We start from the raw sequence: 22738 nt of genomic DNA, 5'->3' as shown, positions 1-22738 counted from the left end.
GGAAATATGTCATACATTTTAGAATAAGACTAACATAACAAAATGTGGAAAAGGTCAAGGGGTCTGAATACGTTATGAAGGCACTGTATGTAAATATATGTATTTGTATCAACACGGCCACACGAGCAGACTGAGCATTTGCAAAAGGATGCTTGGGGAAATAAATTATACACAATGTATTTAGAGTTATTCATATGAAATAAACACAATGATGGAATGATGGAAAAAATAATAATTTTAAAAAGACTGCATGGGGGCTTTAAGCATTCCGAAGGAAAATGGAACCTAAGAAAATTGGCCCTTGATATTCCACACCACATTGTAGATGCATGCTGGCGCTTAGGCAATAGTGTGGTGTCTGTCGTGACTTTGGAACAGGACATATCCTCCTGACGGATAAATACCTTTACATCCAATAAATAATATCTGAATCACATGTGTGTATCTTGATTCCTGATGAAAATGTGTTAATACAGGGAGCTTTACACAACTGCATCTGCTTGGTAACAGGGCCAGCATACTGTCTCCACTCATAGTAAAGGCTTGCCTGTTGGACCAGACGGGCAAATTGGAAATCCAAATCACCTGCCTGGTCCACCAGGCAAAGAATAGGCCATTCCATTTCAGTGTTATTATTAAAAAGGTCAATATAAAGCTACGACCAGGGATATAGCCTCACTGAACTTAGAGCAGTATAGCCTGACTGCAGTGCCTTCTATGTGTCCAAACTATTACAGTTCACTGCACTGTCATGCAGTTTTTTTTGTAAGCATTGTTTGTACTTAATCACAAAATGTTCCTATAAAAAGTGGTATCAAGTTTGGGGGGGGGGGGGGGGGATTGTCCATAAATCGGTCCCACAATCATTAATACTAGCTACATTGTTTAGTATTTAATTTAGCTACGGGGAAATATCCATTTAAAAGGTCCCATGAGCACTAATGTGAAGTTCATAGGAGCAGATCAAAATTGATGTCAAATGAAGGCTAAGCCTGTATTTTTTAAAATTAAGGTGTATATCATTTTTTTCTACCATTTTCCATTCTAAAAATTTGGAATACGCAAAGGCTGTGATTTCTGGTGAAACAGATGGAAAATGGGTCTTAGAAAACACCTAGCAGATAAAAGCTACTATAAATACATCAAAACACAACGTTGGAGTAAAGACCCCTGTTAATATTAGTAAGTAGATTTAGTTTTGCATTAATGATTTGCCTACTGTAAGTTTAAGGAATATTGCCTAGTGTCTTGTCATTCTGTTACCAAAAAACCACATACAGAGCCTTCAGAAAGTATTTACACCCCTCAACTTTTCCACATTTTGTTGTGTTACAGCCTGAATTTACAATGGATTAAATTGAGATTTTTTTGTCAAATAAATTAAAAATTAAAAGCTGAAATGTCTTGAGTCAATAATTATTCAACCCCTTTGTTATGGCAAGCCTAAATATGTTCAGGAGTACACATTTGCTTAACAGGTCACATAAGTTGCGTGGCCTCACTGTGTGCAATAGTGTTTAACATGATTTTTGAATGACTACCTCATCTCTGTACCCTACACTTACAGATAATTGTAAGGTCCCTTAGTTGAGCAGTGAATTTCAACCACAGATTCAACCACAAAGACCAGGAACGTTTTCCCAACGCCTCACAAAGGGCACCTATTGGTAGATGGGTAAAATAAAAAGCAGATGTTTAATGTTCCTGTGAGCATGGTAAAAGTTATTAATTACACTTTGGATTGTGTATCAATACACCGAGTCACTACACAATTACAGGTGTCCTTCACAACTCAGTTGCCGTAGAGGAAAGAAACCACCCAGGGATTTCACCATGAGGCCAAAATAGTTCCTGAGTTTAATGGCCGTGATAGTAGAACACTGAGGATGGATCAACAACATTGTAGTTACTCCACAATATTAACCTACATGCCTAAGTGAAAAGAAGGAAGAGAGAAGAGAATAAAAATATTCCAAAACATGCATCCTGTTTGCAACAAGGCACTAAAGTAATACTGCAAAAAACGTGGCAAAGCAATTCACTTTTTGTCCTGAATAGTGTTATGTTTGGGACAAATCCAACACAAACACATTACTGAGTACCACTCTCCATATTTCCAAGCATAGTTGTGGCTGCATTACGTTATGGGTATGCTTGTAATCATTAAGGACTGGGGAGTTTTTCGGGATAAAAAAAATAAAAAATAAAGCTCTTAGAACATCAGTAGAACTGTTGGTCCATTTTTCTAAATGTGTAAACATTTCTAAAAACATGTTTTCACTTTATCATTATGGGGTATTGTGTGTAGATTGGCGAGTTAAAAAAGCTATTTAATCCATTTTGAATTCAGGCTGTAACACAACACAATGTGGAATAAGTCAAGGGGTATGAAAACTTTCTGAAGGCACTGTATCTTTAAGATCTTTTCAAATTTCGCTCTCATGAGGGAGGGAGGAAAGACCTACAAATTAATTCATGTTTTTACTGATAACAATTTTGTTTATGATGTATTTAGTCATTCAAACACGTAATTCTGTTACCAAATCAGTAATAGATTGTAAAAAAAATGTTGAACAGAATAACTGCAATTGAATTGGCTACAATAGGAATTCATTGTAGTCAAAAAAACACTGTTGGCTCCCCTGCTACTGTCCTCCCTTCTACTGGCATACTGTTATGTTCAGCTCATAACTGTTTTCTTCCTCTTTCTGTTGCATGGTGGTTAAAGCACGAGAGTGTGAAAGTCTGGACAAACCCCTCCTCTCTCCCCCCCAGTCTCTCTAGTTAATGTCACATCTCCCGGCTCTTACTGACACCTACCCATGAGCAGTGTTGGGGTAGTTACTAAAAATAAAGTAATAGATTACCCAATTACTTCCTTCAATTGCAAATGACATGACTTACTACTCCCTGGGGAAAGTAATTAGTTACACTCCTCGTTATATTACTTTTGCGTTACACATCCTCACTCAATGTTAACAACGTCATTGTTACGTAGGCCTATACACAAACACAAGTAGCCTAATAATGACAGATTTTACCGTGGATAAGGGCAGCATTTTCTCTACTACAAGTTTGTTTAGCTCTCCCTGAGTTACAGCCGGTCCTAAATGACTAAAATCAAACGTTGGTTGTTTGGATGATGTAGGCCTATACATCTTCAGAAGCAGTTGTCAGGTCTCGGGGTCTTTCATTACGGGTCTTCTGTTGGCATGTTGCCTTTGCTGGTGCTTCAAGAAATTGTGTTTCTAGCAGTGGAGAGGTTTCTTACCCGGGAACAGTTTTCATTTTACAGTTATTGTCATTTTGTCTCACCAAATCAAAGCAATGGGAGTACATCTACACTGAGAAAGTCAACTTTCTGCCATTTTTCATCTCCCTCAATAATGCAGTAAGTAGTAGTGCGTGCGTAAACAGGAACTTGGTGAGAGGATGAAAACAATTAGAATCTGGGGTAGGGGGGATTTCTAAAATATTGCACAAACAGAAAGGAAATAATAAATCACAAATATATATTTGGATCAATAACTGTAATAGGAAGGAAATGATCAAATGTAAAACCTATTTCTTTGATCAGTAACTGTAATTTTACTACTCAAATTGAAACAGTAACTCCTTTATAATACTTGTTACAGTAATAACATACTTTTTGCAGCAAAGCATTACATTTGGAATGCGTTACACCCAACACTGTGCATTATCCCCCCCCTTTCCATTTACTGTAACCAGGGGTGTAATCATTAGTCCAAACAGGCCAAATTTGTTTCGTTACGCTGTTTCCGTTTAATCTAAGCAACATAATTTTAAAAAAAAAAATCACCATCAAAATCAGTCTGTTTAAGCTAGAGATATCAGGGCTGCGTCTCAATCCACTGCATCTGCTTACGTCGGCCTTCTGCATCTGCAGTGGAAGGTGGCCGAGCTACAACCGTTTGTTAGACCATGAGACATCCCGAAAGTCGGTCTTCATGAAAACCTCTGTAGCTTCCGGACTATGACCTCACGATGTAAAGGAGATATTCCCCCCCCCCATTTCTCCTTCAACCAAATAGCTGATGTTCTGAAAGAGTTGCAAAATCTGGACCCCTACAAATCAGTTGGGCTAGACCACATATGTCAGAGTCAAGGCCCGCGGGCCACATCCGGCCCGCGAGAAGGTTTTTTACGGCCCCTGGGATGATCTTGATTTGTTATTAGAACCGGCCCGCAGACCGCAGCAAGCCGGCAGCCCGCAGATCTTTTACACGCACCAATACTACATTTCCCACAATGCAACGGTGACGCACCGAGCAGTAGGCTGCTTCATTTCAATATTTATTGGCACAGCAGTTGTCAGCATCACAGTAAAATTAACTTTCAGATACCCATCAAAAATGGCAAAACGGAAGGTGGACACTGAGAACCGGGGTTTCAAACAAGGTGGGAGTCGGAGTATTTGTTCACGGAGGTAGCTGGAAAACCTGTGTGTCTTCTGTGTGGAGAAAGTGTGGCGGTACTGAAAGAGTATAATCTGAGACGACATTATGAAACGAAACACGCGGACAAAAACAAGAATATGGACATGGAACAAAGGCTACAAAAGGCAGAGGAATTAAAACGAGGCCTCAAATCTCGACAGGCTCTGTTCAAAAAAGCCAAATCACAAGGCCAGGCTGCTGTCAAGGCCAGTTTTATTTTGGCAGAAGAGATCGCTAAATCAGCCCGGCCATTTACGGAGGGGGATTTCATCAAAAACTGCATGATTAAAGTTTGTGACGAAGTTTGCCCAGAAAAAAGGCAACTCTTTTTAAATGTGAGTCTGAGCAGAAACACCATTGCCGAGAGAGTAGACCAGTTGTCCATCAATCTAAAAGAGCAGCTTGTGAAAAAGGGAAAAGATTTCATTGCATATTCCTTGGCTGTGGATGAGAGCACCGACATTTCTGACATTGCCCAGTTGTCAATTTTCATCCGCGGAGTGGACTCCAGCCTAAGCGTGACAGAGGAGTTTTTGGCTTTACGTCCTATGCATGGCACAACTACGGGGCATGATTTGTATGAAGAGGTGTCAAGATGTGTAAATGAGATGGAGCTGCCTTGGGAAAAACTCGTGGGTTTGACAACCGACGGAGCACCTGCGATGTGTGGACACAGGAGCGGACTGGTGGCAAAGATACGGGAAAAGATGCAAGAGGAAAACGCGACAGGTGAGCTGACAGCTTATCATTGTATCATACACCAGGAAGCGTTGTGCGGTAAAGCCTTGAAAATGGAGCATGTAATGAGCATCATCACGCGCACAGTTAACTTTATCAGAGCCAAAGGTTTGAATCACCGCCAGTTCAAGGCATTTCTGACGGAGTTAGAAACGGAGCATGGTGATTTGCCTTATCACACAGAGGTGCGATGGCTAAGCCAGGGAAAGGTGCTTCAAAGATGTTTCGAGCTTCGTGAGGAGATTTGTCTGTTCTTGGACAGCAAAGGGAAAGACACAACAACTCCGAGACGAAATGTTTCTGTGTGAAATGGCTTTTCTGTGTGACATTACGAGTCATCTGAATGCAATGAACTTGCAGCTGCAGGGTCGGGATCGTGTCATCTCTGATATGTACAGTACAGTGAAGGCATTTAAAACCAAACTGACTCTGTGGGAGACGCAGATGCGGAAAGAAAATTTGAGCCACTTTCCCAGCTGCCAGACCATGAAAGAGAAGCTCTCTACCAGTGCGTTCCCGAGCGCACAGTTGGCTGATAAAATAGGTATGCTTGCCGCTGACTTTCGACGCCGATTTGCTGACTTTGAAGCACAAAAAGCAGGTTGGAACTGCTCGGTAACCCATTTGCTGTTGACGTGGAAAGCTCACCACCAAACCTCCAAATGGAGTTGATTGACCTCCAATGCAATGATGCACTGAGGGCAAAATATGCGGCAGTGGGTGCTGCGGAGTTCGCCCGTTTCCTCCCCGACACAATGCCCCAGCTGCGCATCCAGGCTGCTCAAACGTTGTCTATGTTTGGCAGCACATACCTGTGTGAACAACTGTTTTCTTTGATGAACTTGAACAAAACATCACACAGAAGTCGACTTACTGCTGAACACCTCCACTCAATTCTGAGGATTTCCTCAGCTCAGAGCCTTACCCCGAACATTGATGAACTTGTGGAAAAGATGGGACACCACCAAGTATCACCCTCAACCTCAAACAAGTGAACATTACTGTGCAATCACATATTTAGAGTTTTTACTCAGTTCAAGTTTAAAAGTTAAAGTTTAATATTTGTTTTCACTGCATGTTACTTCTCCTTAAACAAAGTGTTGTTTTTGATTAATAGATTTTTGCACTTTATTTTATTGTATTTCAATCCAATTATATTTTAAAAATATTTCAGTTGAGTGGATGATAGAAAATTGCTATTATTGTTTTTTTCTTTGAAGTAAATTTAGCCCACTTTTGCTAAAATAGAAAATATAGGCTACTGATGGTGCCTTGAATACCGGTTTCTTTCATTTAATGTTCATGTTATGGGGATTTTTATATAAAGGAAATTTGTCTTTTGTGTCTGTTGAAAATTAAAGATTACTGACAGAGCCATAAGAAAATATTGCTTTATTTATCTGATCATATTGGAATATATTTGTTAGGTTTTCAGTAGGTTCAATTAGGTTCACTAGACTATATGCGTCATTTAAAAAATTTTCAATGAACATTCGAACAGTCCGGCCCTCGGCTTGTAGCTAAATTTTTTATTTGGCCCTCCGTCCATTTGACTTTGACACCCCTGGGCTAGACAATCTGGACCCTCTCTTTCTAAAATGATCCGCCGCAATTGTTGCAACCCCTATTACTAGCCTGTTCAACCTCTCTTTCGTATCATCTGAGATCCACAAAGATTGGAAATCTGCTGCGGTCATCCCCCTCTTCAAAGGGGGAGACACTAGACCCAAACTAAGGTCTTCGAAAGCCAAGTTAACAAACAGATCACCGCCCATTTCGAATCCCACTGTACCTTCTCCGCTATGCAATCTGGTTTCCGAGCTGGTCATGGGTGCACTCAAGGGTGCACTCAAGGTCCTAAACGTCATCATAACCGCCATCGATAAAAGACAGTACTGTGCAGCTGTCTTCATCGACCTGACCAAGGCTTTCGACTCTTGTCAATCACTGCATTCTTATCGGCAGACTCAACAACCTTGGTTTCTCAAATGACTGCCTTCTCTGCCTTCTCGGGCCGACTCTCTTCTCTGCATACATCAATGATGTCGCTCTTGCTGCTGGTGATTCTCTGATCCACCCCTATGCAGATGGTACCATTCTGTATACTTCTGGCCCTTCTTTGGACACTGTTAACTAACTTCCAGATGAGTTCAATGCCATACAACTCTCCTTCTGTGGCCTCCAACTGCTCTTAAATGCAAGTAAAACTAAATAATAAATAAAATGCATGCTCTTCAACCGATCGCTGCCCACACCTGCCCGCCCGTCCAGCATCACTACTCCGGATGGTTCTAAGTTAGAATGTGGACAACTACAAATACCTAGGTGTCTGGTTAAACTGTAAACTCTCCTTCCAGACTCACATTAAGCATCTCCAATCCAAAATTAAATCTTGAATCGGCTTCCTATTTCGCAACAAAGCATCCTTCACTCATGCCACCAAACATACCCTCATAAAAGTGACTATCCTACCAATCCTCAACTTCGGCAATGCCATTTACAAAATAGCCTCCAACACAGAAAATTGGATGCAGTCTATCACAGTGCCATCCGTTTTGTCACCAAAGCCCCATATACTACCCACCACTGCAACCTGTATGCTCTCGTTGGCTGGCCCTTGCTTCATATTCGTTGCCAAACCCACTGGCTCCAAGTCATCTATAAGTCTTTGTTAGGTAAAGCCCCGCCTTATCTCAGCTCACTGGTCACCATAACGTGCTCCAGCAGGCTTTGGCCGCCTTTCCTTCCTGTTCTCTGCTGCCAATGACTGGAACGAACCGCAAAAATCACTGAAACTGGAAACACCTATCTCCCTCACTAGCTTTAAGCACCAGCTGTCAGAGCAGCTCACAGATTACTGCACCTGTACATAGCCCATCTATAATTTAGCCCAAACAACTAACTCTTCCCCTACTCTATTTATTGTGCTCCTTTGCACCCCATTATTTCTCTCTCTACTTTGCACATTCTTCCACTGCAAATCTACCATTCCAGTGTTTTACTTGCTATATTGTATTTACTTCGCCACCATGGCCTTTTTGCCTTTACCTCCCTTCTCACCTCTTTTGCTCACGTGTCGAACTGCTTTGCTTTATCTTGGCCAGGTCGCAATTGTAAATGAGAACTTGTTCTCAACTTGCCTACCTGGTTCAATAAAGGTGAAATAAAATAAAAATTATTCCTTAGGAATTATTTTTTGACTCTGCTTTGCCATTTATGAATGTGTTATTCAATGTGTTTCTATGGTCTATAGTAGTAAAGGCCAAATTCAATATGTTTTTTATTTTAAATATCTTTATTTTGGGGGGATACCTACAGGGGTCCTTAAATTCAAAATGAAATCTTTAAACAATTCCATTTGTTAGCTTAGTAAACGTTGAAATACATGCTCTGGATAAGAGCGTCTGCTAAATGACTTAAATGTAAATGTAAATGTAAATACATGATTTTTGTTTGGCATACTTTTAAAGGCCCAATGCAGCCATTTTTTAAATCAATATCAAATTGTTTCTGGGTAACAATTAAGTACCTTACTGTAATAGATCTCCTTTCAAATAGGCAAAAAAAAGCTTTTTTAGCCCAAAAACGACTCGGGAAACCATGCAGTTTATTAGGCTACAGATTAAATAAATTACGATGAATTTCACAGGGAGATGAAAGTGCAAGGTGATTAGCTTTATTATGCTCCTTTCAAATAAATATCAAGGGTCTTATTCTGGTGACATGATGATCGATGCTTGACTGCCATGTGACAAATAAAAACATTCTCGCTCTTATCCTTATCTACCTCATGTAGACTAGCCTACCTGCACAGCATCTGCAAGCTGTTGGCTAGAGCCACAGATTAACCATTAAACCATTATATTGACCAGAAACTCAACTGGCGGCTCTAACAATGAAAATAGAATAAACCCCCACTTCCCTCCATTATGCTCGCAAACGTGCAATCTTTGGACAATAAAATCGACGAGTATGCTGAAGATTAAACTACCAATGGGACATTAAAAACGAACACAGTATGCTTCACAGAGCCGTGGCTGAACAATGACAACATCAACATACATCTGGTTGGTTATACGATGTACCGGTAGGATAGAACAGCGGCCTCTTCTTTGTAGATGTTTGCATGCCACCATAGCTAGAGGCTGGCACTAAGACAGCATTGAATGAGCTGTATTCCGCCATAAGCAAACAAGGAAACACTCACCCAGGAGGCGCTCCTAGTAGCCAAGGACTTTAATGCGGGGAAACTTAAATCTGTTTTACCAAATTTCTATCAGCATGTTAAATGTTCAACCAGAGGAAAAAGAACTCAGCACCACTTATACTCCACACACAGAGACGCATAAAGTTCTCCCTCGCCCTCCATTTTGCAAATCTGACCATAATTCTATCCTTCTGATTCCTGCTTACAAGCAAAAATTAAAGCAGGATACACCAGTGACTAGATCAATTTTTTTTTAAGTGGTCAGAGGAAGCAGATGCTAAACTACAGGACTGTTTTGCTAGCACAGACTGGAATATGTTCCAGGATTCCACCGATGGCATTGAGGAGTACACCACATCAGTCATGGGCTTCATCAATAAGTGCATTGATGACGTCATCCCCACAGTGACTGTTAGAGGTCGACCGATTAACTAGGGCTGATTTCAAGTTTTCATAACAATCGGAAATCAGTATTTTTGGACACCGATTAGATTTGATTTAACTAGGCAAGTCAGTTAAGAACACATACTTATTGTTAATGACGGCCTAGGAACGGTGGGTTAACGGCCTTGTTCAGGGGCAGAACGACAGATGTTTACCTTGTCAGCTCAATCTTGCAACCTTACGGTTACCTAGTCCAACGCTCTAACCACCTGCCTCTCATTGCACTCCACAAGGAGCCTAGCCTGCCTGTTATGCAAATTCAGTAAGAAGCCAAGGTAAGTTGCTAGCTAGCATTAAACTCATCTTATAAAAAACAATCAATCAATCATAATCACTAGTTAACCACACATGGTTGATGATATTACTAGTTTATCTAGCGTGTCCTGCGTTGCATATAATCGATGCGGTGCGCATTAACGAAAAAGGTACCTAACCATAAACATCAATGCCTTTCTTAAAATCAATACACATGTATACAGTGGGGCAAAAAAGTATTTAGTCAGCCACCAATTGTGCATGTTCTCCCACTTAAAAAGATGAGGCCTGTAATTTTCCTCATAGGTACACTATGACATACAAAATTAGATTTTTTTCTCTCCAGAAAATCACATTGTAGGATTTTTAATGAATTTATTTGTAAATTATGGTGGAAAGTAAGTATTTGGTCAATAACAAAAGTTTCTCAATACTGTTATATACCCTTTGTTGGCAATGACAAGAGGTCAAACATTTTCTGTAAGTCTTCACAAGGTTTTCACACACTGTTGCTGGTATTTTGGCACATTCCTCCATGCAGATCTCCTCTAGAGCAGTGATGTTTTGGGGCTGTTGCTGGGCAACACGGACTTTCAACTCCCTCCAAAGATTTTCTATGGGTTGAGATCTGGAGACTGGCTAGGCCACTCCAGGACCTTGAAATGCCACTCCTTCGTTGCCCGGGCGGTGTGTTTGGGATCATTGTCATGCTGAAAGACCCTGCCACGTTTCACCTTCAATGCCCTTGCTGATGGAAGGAGGTTTTCACTCAAAATCTCACGATACATGGCCCCATTCATTCTTTCCTTTACACGAATCAGTCGTCCTGGTCCCTTTGCAGAAAAACAGCCCCAAAGCATGATGTTTCCACCCCCATGCTTCACAGTAGGTATGGTGTTCTTTGGATGCAACTCAGAATTCTTTGTCCTCCAAACACGACGAGTTGAGTTTTTACCAAAAAGTTATATTTTGGTTTCATCTGACATTCTCCCAATCTTCTTCAGGATCATCCAAATGCTCTCTAGCAAACTTCAGACGGGCCTGGACATGTACAGCATGGGGGACACGTCTGGCACCGCAGGATTTGAGTCCCTGGCGGCGTAGTGTGTTACTGATGGTAGGCTTTGTTACTTTGGTCCCAGCTCTCTGCAGAACATTCACTAGGTCCCCCCGTGTGGTTCTGGGATTTTTGCTCACCGTTCTTGTGATCATTTTGACCCCACGGGGTGAGATCTTGGGTGGAGCCCCAGATCGAGGGAGATTTATCAGTGGCCTTGTATCTCTTCCATTTCCTAATAATTGCTCCCACAGTTGATTTCTTCAAACTAAGCTGCTTACCTATTGCAGATTCAGTCTTCCCAGCCTGGTGCAGGTCTACAATTTTGTTTCTGGTGTCCTTTGACAGCTCTTTGGTCTTGGCCATAGTGGAATTTGGAGTCTGACTGTTTGAGGTTGTGGACAGGTGTCTTTTATACTGATAACAAGTTCAATCAGGTGCCATTAACACAGGTAAAGAGTGGAGGACAGAGGAGCCTCTTAAAGAAGAAGGTACAGGTGTGTGAGAGCCAGAAATCTTGCTTGTTTGTAGGTGACCAAATACTTATTTTCCACCATAATTTGCAAATAAATTCATTTAAAAAATCCTACAATGTGATTTTCTGGATGTTTTTCTCTCATTTTGTCTGTCATAGTTAAAGTGTACCTATGATGAAAATTACAGGCCTCTCATCTTTTTAAGTAGGAGAACTTGCACAATTGGTGGCTGATTAAATACTTTTTTGCCCCACTGTATATTTTAAACCTGCATATTTAGTTAATATTGCCTGCTAACATTAAGTTCTTTGTGTCACTTCTCTTGCAACAGAGTCAGGGTGTATGCAGCAGTTTGGGCCGCCTGGCTCGTTGCGAACTGTGTGAAGAATATTTCTTCCTAACAAAGACAGCCAACTTCACCAAACGGGGAATGATTTAACAAAAGCTCATTTGCTAAAAAGCAATCGTTACACGACTCTACCTAACCATAACCATCAATGCCTTTCTTAAAATCAATACACAGAAGTATATATTTTTAAACCTACATATTTAGCTAAAAGAAATCCAGGTTAGCAAGCAATATTAACCAGGTGAAATTGTGTCACTTCTATTGCGTTCATTGCATGCAGAGTCAGGGTATATGCAACAGTTTGGGTAGCCTGGCTCATTGAGAACTAATTTTCCAGAATTTTCGTAATTATGACATAACTTTGAAGGTTGTGCAATGTAACAGGAATATTTAGACTGATGGATGCCACCCATTAGATGAAATACGGAACGGTGCTGTATTTCACTGAAAGAATAAACGTCTTGTTTTCAAGATGATAGTTTCCAAATTCAACAATATTAATGACATAAGGCTCATTTTTCTGTTTGTTATTATGTTATAATTAAGTCTATGATTTGATACAGTCTGACTGAGCGATGGTGGGCACCAGCAAGGTCGTAAGCATTCATTCAAACAGCACTTTCGTGCATTTTGCCAGCAGCTCTGCTGTTTATGACTTCAAGCCTATCAACTCCCGAGATTAGGCTGGTGTAACCGATGTGAAATGGCTAGCTAGTTAGCGGGGTGCACGCTAACTTTTCAAACAGCTTTTCAAACGTCAGTGGCTCTGAGACTTGGAGTAGTTGTTCCCCTTGCTCTGCATGGGTAACGCTGCCTTGAGGGTGGCTGTTGTCGATGTGTTCCTTGATCGAGCCCAGGTGGCAATACTAAAGTTCCTGGCAATACTAAAGTGCCTATTAGAACATCCAATAGCCAAAGGTATATGAAATACAAATGGTAGAGAGAAATAGTCCTATAATTCCTATAATAACTACAACCTAAAACTTCTTACCTGGGAATATTGAAGACTCATGTTAAAAGGAACCACCAGCTTTCATATGTTCTCATGTCCTGAGCAAGCAACTCAAACGTTGGCTTTCTTACATGGCACATATTGCACTTTTACTTTCTTCTCCAACACTTTGTTTTTGCATTATTTAAACCAAATTGAACATGTTTCATTATTTATTTGAGGCAAAATTTATTTTAATTATGTATTATATTAAGTTAAAATAAGTGTTCATGCAGTATTGTTGGAACTGTCATTATTACAAATAAAATAAACGTAAAATCGTCCGATTAATCATTATCAGCTTTTTTTGGTCCTCCAATAATCGGTATTGGCGTTGAAAAATCATAATCCTCTAGTGACTGTACATACATACCCTAACTAGAAGCCATCGATTACACACAGCATCCGCACTGAGCAAAAGGAGCAGGACTCTAACCTGCTGCCGCTTTCAAGGAGCAGGACTCTACCCCGGAAGCTTATAAGAAATCCCGCTATGCCCTCCGACGAACCATCAAACACGCAAAGCGTCAATACAGGACTAAGGTTGAATCGTACTACACCGGCTCTGACGCTCGTTGGACGTGGCAGGGCTTGCACACCATTACAGACTACAAAGGGAAGCACAACCGAGAGCTGCCCAGTGACACGAGCATACCAGATGAGCTAAACTAATTCTATGCTCGCTACGAGACAAATAACACAAACACGCATGAGAGCACCAGCTGTTCCCGGAAGACTGTGTGATCATGCTCTCTGCAGCCGATGTGAGTTACAGGTCAAAATCCACAAGGCCGCAGGGCCAGACGGATTTCCAGGACGTGTACTGCGAGCATAAGCTGACAAGTGTCTTCACTGATATTTTCAACCTCTCCCTGTCCGAGTCTGTAATAGCAACATGTTTTAAGCAGACCACCATAGTCCCTGTGCCCAAGAACACTAAGGTAACTTGCCTAAATGACTACCGACCCGACCGGTAGCACTCACGTCTGCAGCCATGAAATGCTTTGAAAGGCTGGTCATGGCTCACATCAACACCATCATCCCAGACACCCTAGACCCACTCCAATTTGCATACCACCCCAACAGAGCCACAGATGATGCAATCTCTATTGCACTTCACACTGCCCTTTCCCACCTGTAAAAAAATAACACCTGTGAGAATGCTATTCATTGACTACAGCTCAGCGTTCAACACCATAGTGCCCTCAAAGCTCATCAATAAGCTAAGGACCCTGGGACTAAACACCTCCCTCTGCAACTGAATCCTGGACTTCCTGACGGGACGCCCCCAGGTGGTAAGGGTAGGTAACAACACATCCGTCACGCTGATCCTCAACACAGGGGCCCCTCAGGGGTGCGTGCTCAGTCCCATCCTGTACTCCCTGTTCATTTATGACTGCATGGCCTGGCACGTGTCCAACACCATCATTAAATTTGCCGATGACACAACAGTGGTAGGCCTGATCACCGACAACGATGAGACAGCCTATAGGGAGGAGGTCAGAGACCTGGCCGTGTGGTGCCAGGACAACAACCTCTCCCTCAACGTGATCAAGACAAAGGAGATGATTGTGGACTACAGGAAAGGAAGGACCAAACACACCCCCATTCTCATCGACGGGGCTGCAGTGGAGCAGGTTGAGAGCTTCAAGCTCCTTGGTGTCCACATCACCAACAAACTAAAATGGTCTAAGCACACCAAGACAGTCAATGGAGAGGGCATGGCAAACCTATTCCCCCTCAGGAGACTGGGAAGATTTGGCATGGGTCCTCAGATCCTCAAAAGATTCTACAGCTGCATCATCGAGATCATCCTGACTGGTTGCACCGACCGCAAGGCACTACAGAGGGTAGTGCGAACCCATGAGTACATCACTGGGGCCAAGCTTCCTGCCATCCAGGACCTCTATACCAGGCAGTGTCAGCTGAAGGACCTAAAAATGTTCAAAGACTCCAGCCACCCTAGTCATAGACTGTTCTCTCTGCTACCACACGGCAAGCGATACCAGAGCACCAAGTCTAGGTCCAAGAGGCTTCTAAACAGCTTCCACCCCCAAGCCATAAAAGTCCTGAACATCTAGTCTCACCCCCTCGTTACACCACTGCTACTCTCTGTTGTCATCTATGCATAGTCACTTTAATAACTATACTTTATTGTTGGTTAACTTTATTGTTGGTTGGGGCTTGTAAGTAAGCATTTCACTGTTGTAGAAGACACGTGACTAATACAATTTGATTTGAGGTTATATAAAGTTTTCCTTTAAAAAAACACCTGGGCCTTCCGGGTGGCGCAGTGGTCTATGGTACTATGTGGCACAGTGCTAGCTGATTCTGGGTTCGAGCCCAGGCTCTGTAGCAGCCTGCCGCGACCGGGAGGCCCATGGTGTGGCGCACAACTGGCCCCGCGTCGTCCAGTTTAGGGAGGGTTTGGCCGGCAGGGATATCTTTGTCTCTTCGCGCACTAGCGATGCCGGGAGCAGTGTAGCAGGTGAGGCTTGGTTGGGTTGTGTTTCGGAGGACGCATGGCTCTCGACCTTCCACATCGCCTTCGCTTCTCCCGAGTCCTTATAGGAGTTGCAGCAATGAGACAAGACTGTAACTACTACCAATTGGATACAACGAAAAAAGGGGGTTAAAAAAACAAAAAACTTCTGTATGGAGGATATAGTAGGGAATATAAATGTGCCTCTGGACGACATTGTTTGCAACACTAGGGCTGAATTCCGAAATACATTAAATCCGCTTTGTTGCCTACTAACGATAATCGCGATACTGGTTTCCGTGTGAACAGCAGGCACAACGATTGCCACAAAGCCCAAATTGGCTATAACATAAAATGTATAAAAGCTAAAATGTGATTTTGGGGGTTAATTTACAATGAGGCATAAGGTTAGCACTGCGACAGGTTTTAAAATCACATTTTTCTAAGTGACGTAAAATATGGGGGTTTATGACTTTGTGGCTGTGGTAACTAGTGACGACTCCGATATAAAGTGTTTTTCTCAAAGTTACCGGGATGTCACGTGTCCTACTTATATCAGTACAGTCATAACAACTCAATCATTATGCAACTTATTTTTGATCAAATACGCCTGTATATATATTTTTTGTTTTCCAAACGCTACACACATTGTCCTCCAACCAAAAACTCCTTGCTTGGTGAGCAATGTCTTTTTTTTAAAACGCCACCTGCTGGAGAAGACATATTTTGGGCCCAGTCAGAGAGAGCAATAGCAATGGAGTCTGTCTCGTTGGACAAAGCCTATAGGAGAAAATGAATAACGTTTTTGTAGGGGTTTTATATGAAGGCCGAAAATAAAGTCTGTGATAAGGATATATTTTTGTTATACAAGACTAGTGTAGGCACATTTGCTATTTAACGCAACAGCTTGACAAAACTATTCGTAGAGTTGAAAATGCGATGAACATTGAACTTTAGTTTTGTATTCAGTACATGAAAACTTATGCGAAATTACATTACATTGTTACATTACAATTACATCGTGTGCATTGTCATCATACTGATTTTAATCGCAACAAGTCAGTTTGGAAAATTAGCATATTATCTTTATGCTGATTTTAGAATATTCACGTGAAAATCTGTTACCCATCGGATGGAAACCTAGCTACTGATAAAAACATTTCCACATGTTTACAGTGTTTGTTAAATCAGCTGTTGTACAATATGATACAAATACAACAAAAAAGTCACAAGGAACACACCATTTTGACTGCACTGGGCCTTTAAAGGGAAAAAAAATCGGAGTATCGGCGTCACTCTGTTACAGTGGAATTGCCATACTATATCCTCCATGACAACGTTCCATGGAGGATTAACATTTACCATTCAATTATTCATTCATTATTCATTCATTCATCTGCAAAGTTAACTTCACCTAAGTAAGAAAGTATTCTGTCCATAACTTTCCACTTTTGATTCAAGTGTAAACACTTAATTTTTCCAGTGGCTTAACAAAAGTTGGAGTTAGGCAGTGGTAAAGTACAAATAAAACAAAAACACTGCTGCATGGAAATGTTGGCCTATACATTATTGCATACAAAGTGAAGGATATTATGAAAACGCTTACAATAATTTTGCATCATTATAATAGTCAAGGTCTGCTGAACTTGGTCTAGCATTGTGCTATGGCTAAAACTTGCGCTACTCTCGTAAAAAAAAAACATTGTTTAATGCGATGGTAAAGTTGTTTGTTTACTTCGAAAAGGAAAGTAGCAACCATACCTTCTTATGCAAAATGTCAAATATCCAATTGTGTAGGGCGTAGAACAATTTATTTGCATGTCCATATCAACATTCATCCACGTTTTCCAGAAGTTGTAGAAGTATTGCTTCTTACGTACTCTGAAGAGGGACGTCGCAACGGGAATGGGCCATGGTAAATCCCCGAAAGTAGGGGCGACACTTTGAGTGAGTTTACTGTCTTTTGCACAAGTTAAACTATCTCCCCTACAACGGATATGCTTTAATAAAATGGTATTTTAATATAATTTAATACTTTTAAAATACCAAATTAATATACAAGAAGAAGTTTAAAAAAACGGAATGCACCCCCAAATATCCAAACTATTGGGATATCCCATTCCTTTAGATTTTTTCTTAAGAACTTCGACTCTCAATCGCATCAAAGTGCAATTTACCGACAGTGATCAGATCCTCAGTTTAATTAATGCCAGCAGTTGGTTTCACATATATTCAAAATATATAGAATAGAGTGGCGACTATGTGGTAAAGTTATACAAATGTACGGTGACTGACTGAGTGTGGACTGCTTAAAGCCCCAGTGAGTGAGTGAGTGAGTGAGTGAGTGAGTGAGTGAGTGAGTGAGTGTGTGCATTAAACCAGAATGCCTACTGTAGCCTACAAACGCTAGGTGTCAGGAGTGCATTACTTATTACTTTTTGCAGTTTAGTAAAGCTCATTGATTACTTTATATCAACATGTAATGTGCTTCCAAATATACAATATCCACACAATTCATTCAGCTTACCAATCACTGTACCTGTACACAGCCAATCTGTAAATAGCACACTCGACTACACAGCCAATCTGTAAATAGCACACCCGACTACCTCATCCCCATTTTGTTATTTATCCTCTTGCTCTTTTGCACCCCAGTATCTCTATGTGCACATCATCATCTGCACATCTATCACTCCAGTGTTAATGCTAAATTGTAATTATTTTGCCTCTATGGCTTTTAATTGCCTTACCTCCCTACTCTTCTACATTTGCACACACTGTACATAGATTTTTCTATTGTGTTATTGACTGTACGTTTGTTTCTGTGTAACTCTGTGTTGTTGTTTTTGTTGCACTGCTTTGCTTTATCTTGGCCAGGTCGCAGTTGTAATTGAGAACTTGTTCTCAACTGGCCTACCTGGTTAAATAAAGGTGAAATAAAATAAATACACATTACAGTGAAGGAAATGATACAAAACCACAGGCTGCCACTGCCATGTGATCACTGTTTTGAGGTGCTGGCTGTTTTCTCACCATCTGCACTCTCCCTTTAGAGGGTAAGCTAGGTCAAGTTTATTTTCTCTTCTTTTGGTTTTCTCTGCCCACAGAATTTAAGTAAACACATCCTCTGCACTACTGCCATTGAGTGTAGGCTAAAACGTCTATCTGGGTATCATCTATCAAACATCAGATGTTCAGTTTGCAATGGTCTTGTTGAAGGACCATCTAGGCCTGATGATTACGCATCAAACGTCAACCTCCAGTAAGGTTAACTCAAACAGGTTTCACAACCATTCTCATAGTGAGCAACTGAGGTGTACATCAGGTGCCAACAGGGTACAGATAAGGCCATGAGAAAACGACGCAATGTTTGTTCTCATCACTGCTCGCGTAGAGAGCACAAAACGGAAACTGACTGATGCCTCTCACCCATTAACCTAAAGCGGTGCCCGGCAGTCAGGTTAAAGGGTTACGGATCTTGCGTCTTATTTCAGTGCCGTGATTGACAGAGAATATAATGTCCCAACGGTGAGGCCCTCAGCATGTCCGTGGTGAGGCCCTCAGTTTCTCCCCTGCAGATAAAACAACTGTCACTATAATGTGAGATGAGTTTTCTAAAATAAACAATTGATATGGAAGCCTCATCCTTATCTTCATCGAAAGATAAGGAATCTGCTAGGCAAAATCATTAGAGGTGAGATTCATTTTGAGATCTTGTTATTTTGGCAATGTAAAGCGTTTTGATTTACCGTGAGTGTTCCAATTAATGTAATTGAAATAACTTAGTTGTCAGTGTCTTGATACTTTGTAATACCTTAGATTTCAGTGACTTGAAAAATGACATGACTTGTGAAGTTCATTGTCCACTTCAACAGGCTGCCATCTTTCTGAATAAGAGGAACAGAAGGTCAGGTCAGGGTTTTCCACACTAAAAGGTCTTAAAGGGAACTAGTTGACTGAAATACAGTTGTGCTGTAGGTTCCCACAGACTGGTATCTAACCCAAGTTTCTCAAGCCCTTTTGTAACTGGGTGATTCATAGTGCAAAAGAAACTGAAAAGCATGTGGGCATGAATGAACATTTGAACTTTCAAGTCATGTAATCAGCCAACAAATTCCCCAAAAAGCACTTATCTTAATAACATTTTATTTTGTATCATTCATGGTAGAATCTGTTTTGTCAATTGCAGTGAATGTTATCTGGTTGCACATAACATTTTGCTACTGTTTTGAATTAAAGTCCAATCATTTTGAGGAAGCAGATAAAAACATTGTTGAGCTTCTGGATCAATTTTGATTGGTAAGTCTGTTTTTATTAAGTTACAGTGACATGAGAAATAAACTGAGATGTGTTTCTCCTTCTCAATATGTCAGTAAGTAGTGTGAACATTTTATGCCTATAAAAGCTATGAATTGTGAAGCTATGTTAAAAATAACCATTTCAATACTATAATTATTGGAACTAGTTATAAGGAAATGTTATACATTACTTACTTATTATGCTTTATTTCAATATGCTTAATATATACCTAAAATCTTCCAACTTAATTTTCATCCTTGTGTTCCTTTAATGTAAAACGTACACACAATTAAATTCCCATTGTTAAACTGCAAAAATACTTAGTAAACTATGACATTGTTTGGAAAAAAGTATCTGCAATAATTGCCAATTATATGAACAATTCATTTATTACAAAAAACTGTTTATTATAAATGTTTTATAATACATTAAATGTAGTCTTACTAATGCCATGAACATAGACAACCATTTTGAATATTGTTGTAATGAATATCACGCAGCAAAAAGGAACCATTAACAAATTAACGTTACTGTTAACAAATTGCCATTTAATATTACTATGAATTTAAGAATGTCAACAATCGTAATAACCAGGCTACTCATGAATTATTCATATACAAAATATTTAGACATAAAAAGACCATCCTATTTAATTTGGTCGTGAAAAAAAAACGAAAGCTAAATTAATCAACCTCACTTGCACACTGTTTTGACCAGTTTTTTATCTGTACTGTTTCGTCTTTCAAATATTTTCTTTGGTGCGAATAAATAAAACCTAAATTCAAATATCAATGATAATCAAATATGCAATTATGATATGTAAAATATAACTTATTTTGAGAAGCTATAATATACACAAAATATATTTCAGAGAATGCTTTCACTGAGCTTGAATTACATAAAACCTAAAATCATAACACAAAATGATTCACCTCAACCTTTAGCGTTTCGGACCGCAAAGAGGCTGTAAAAGGTGCAGAACCCTGCTATCAGACATTCTGGTCAAGTGGCTGGAGACGAGTTCTGGAGGCTGTTGTGCCGCAGCTCTCTGAGGTACCGTTGTAGAAGTCAGTGGACGAGGCATAGCCTTGGTGTAGCCCAAGCTTCCCCACGCAGCTCAGGAACTGGTTCTCCGCCTGCCCTCTGAAGTGGTGGTCCAGGAACAGGTAGATGGCTGGGTTTATGCAGCTGTTGAGAAAGGCCAAGCAGCAGGAGAGGGTGAGGCCCTGACTCAAGACAGACTGTGTCTCAATGCTCAGATCGGCCCTAGACAGCCTGAAACCAATGAGGATGGTCTTGAAGATGTTGAAGGGAAGCCAAGACACCACAAAGGCCACTATTATGATGAAGACCATCTTGAGAGAGTGGCGGCGTCGGGCTTCTGCGCGAGGGTTGCCAGCAGAAACACAGTGCTGGCGCAGGTGGGCCAGGATAGAACCGTAGCAGAGGATGATGATGAGCACCGGCAGGGCGAAGGTCAGGAAGACCATGGTCAGGCTCAGACCCAGGAAGAAGGATGACTCTTCATCCTCCAGACAGAAGAGTTGGCCGTTGGGAGTATACATGCTACGGTACACTAGGGAGGGGGTACCTAGAGCCAGGGACAGCAGCCAGACCACGGCGCAGTTGAGACGCACACACTGGCTGCTGCGGAGAAAGCGGGAGTCCACGAGTCCCACCACGGCCAGGTAGCGGTCCACACTCATGCAGGTCAGGAAGAAGATGTTGGAGAAGCGGTTGACGGCAACAATGTAGCTGCTCAGCTTGCAGAGAAGGTTGCCGAAAGGCCAGTGTCCCTCCTGACTGGACGAGACGGCCCACAGAGGGAGGGTGAGGACAAACACCAGGTCCGCAAGTGCCAGGTTAACCACAAACGTATCCACCAGACGGCCACCTCTCTTCCCCCGGCTGCCCATGACTGTGATCACAAAGAGGTTGCCCAGGAAGCCTGTGAAAAACATGAGGAAATACAGCAGTGGCAGGTAGATGTGAGAATAGGGAAGACTGGAGCTGGAGCGCTCCCCAAGGTAGGTTAGATCGTAGCTGACATTGTACAGCATGTCATCGCTGTAGAAGTACCTGTTGCTGTCATACGTCTCCATTTTGTGATCAAAGTTAAGTCTCTCAGCTGCTTGCTCTTTGTGTGTCTGGCTGGCAAGCTCAATACTTCTAGACAAACTATCTTGCGTCACGTTCTTAAAAACCACAGACAAACTGCCAGGTCCTATTTTCTTCTGTCATCTCTAGCACCATTGGCATGTTTTCTAGTTCTCTATCTGGCATATTCTGACAGAAATTACTACAACGATTTCTAATGAGGATTTTTATAATATAGTATATTTGCATATCAGTTCAAATAGAAACACTTTAGACATGCAGGCAAAAAGTACAGCAAGAAGAAACGTAAAAATATATCAAAAGAAAAAGAACATATACAATACAATATACAATACTTGAACAAAATATTCAAAAACAGCTTAAGACTGACTTCTAGTAGCAGATGAAACAATAAAAACATTTGAAAGGGGCAGGATGTGGTTATGGTATTCACGGGGCTGATGTAGGTAGGCCTGCTGGAATTATGATCTTGTACATATTACAAAACAAATCCACTGAGTGAATTATTAATTTCAATCATTAAATTGAACCTAGACATGACATTGAACATCAACTACAGACTATTCATACAGTCTCTCGGGTGTCACGTGTGAAAATAGCAAACACTAAACTGTTGTACTTGCATTATGAGAAAATACTTGCATTAGAATATCAAAATGGTACTTGCCAGACCCAATGACCGTGCCCATGAATAAATCAGACTTCTCATCAGATGAGTCATAATATACTTGACGATAAAACTTACTGTAATGTGAACTTGATGGGAACTTAATGTGCTCATAGGCTGTGAAAACCATAACTGGAATGACGGCTTGATTTAACAACCACGTTTCCTTTTGACTGACAATAGTCTTTGAACAATTGT

At 41.0% G+C, this 22738-nt stretch overlaps 2 protein-coding genes across 2 annotated transcripts in view; both read right to left on the bottom strand.

The window, feature by feature from the left end:
* Positions 1-17350, bottom strand: part of inavab (innate immunity activator b) — a 46483-nt gene extending 29133 nt beyond the window's left edge. Inside the window, exon 1 of the mRNA XM_046311450.1 lies at positions 17218-17350. The gene's annotated coding sequence lies outside the window, so the exon portion shown is untranslated. The remainder of the gene's footprint in view (positions 1-17217) is intronic.
* A 3068-nt stretch (positions 17351-20418) lies between these two features.
* LOC124004158 (probable G-protein coupled receptor 25) lies at positions 20419-21857 on the bottom strand. The gene has a single exon (XM_046312936.1). The coding sequence runs from the start codon at positions 21855-21857 to the stop codon at positions 20745-20747; it is 1113 nt and encodes a 370-aa protein (XP_046168892.1). The 3' UTR covers positions 20419-20744.
* Between the last annotated feature and the right edge of the window lie 881 nt (positions 21858-22738).

This window comes from Oncorhynchus gorbuscha, linkage group LG18 (genome assembly GCF_021184085.1).
Source record: "Oncorhynchus gorbuscha isolate QuinsamMale2020 ecotype Even-year linkage group LG18, OgorEven_v1.0, whole genome shotgun sequence".
Classification (NCBI taxonomy): domain Eukaryota; kingdom Metazoa; phylum Chordata; class Actinopteri; order Salmoniformes; family Salmonidae; genus Oncorhynchus; species Oncorhynchus gorbuscha.
The sequence above is the reverse complement of the archived record's forward strand: the minus strand, read 5'-3'. Positions and strand labels throughout refer to the sequence as shown.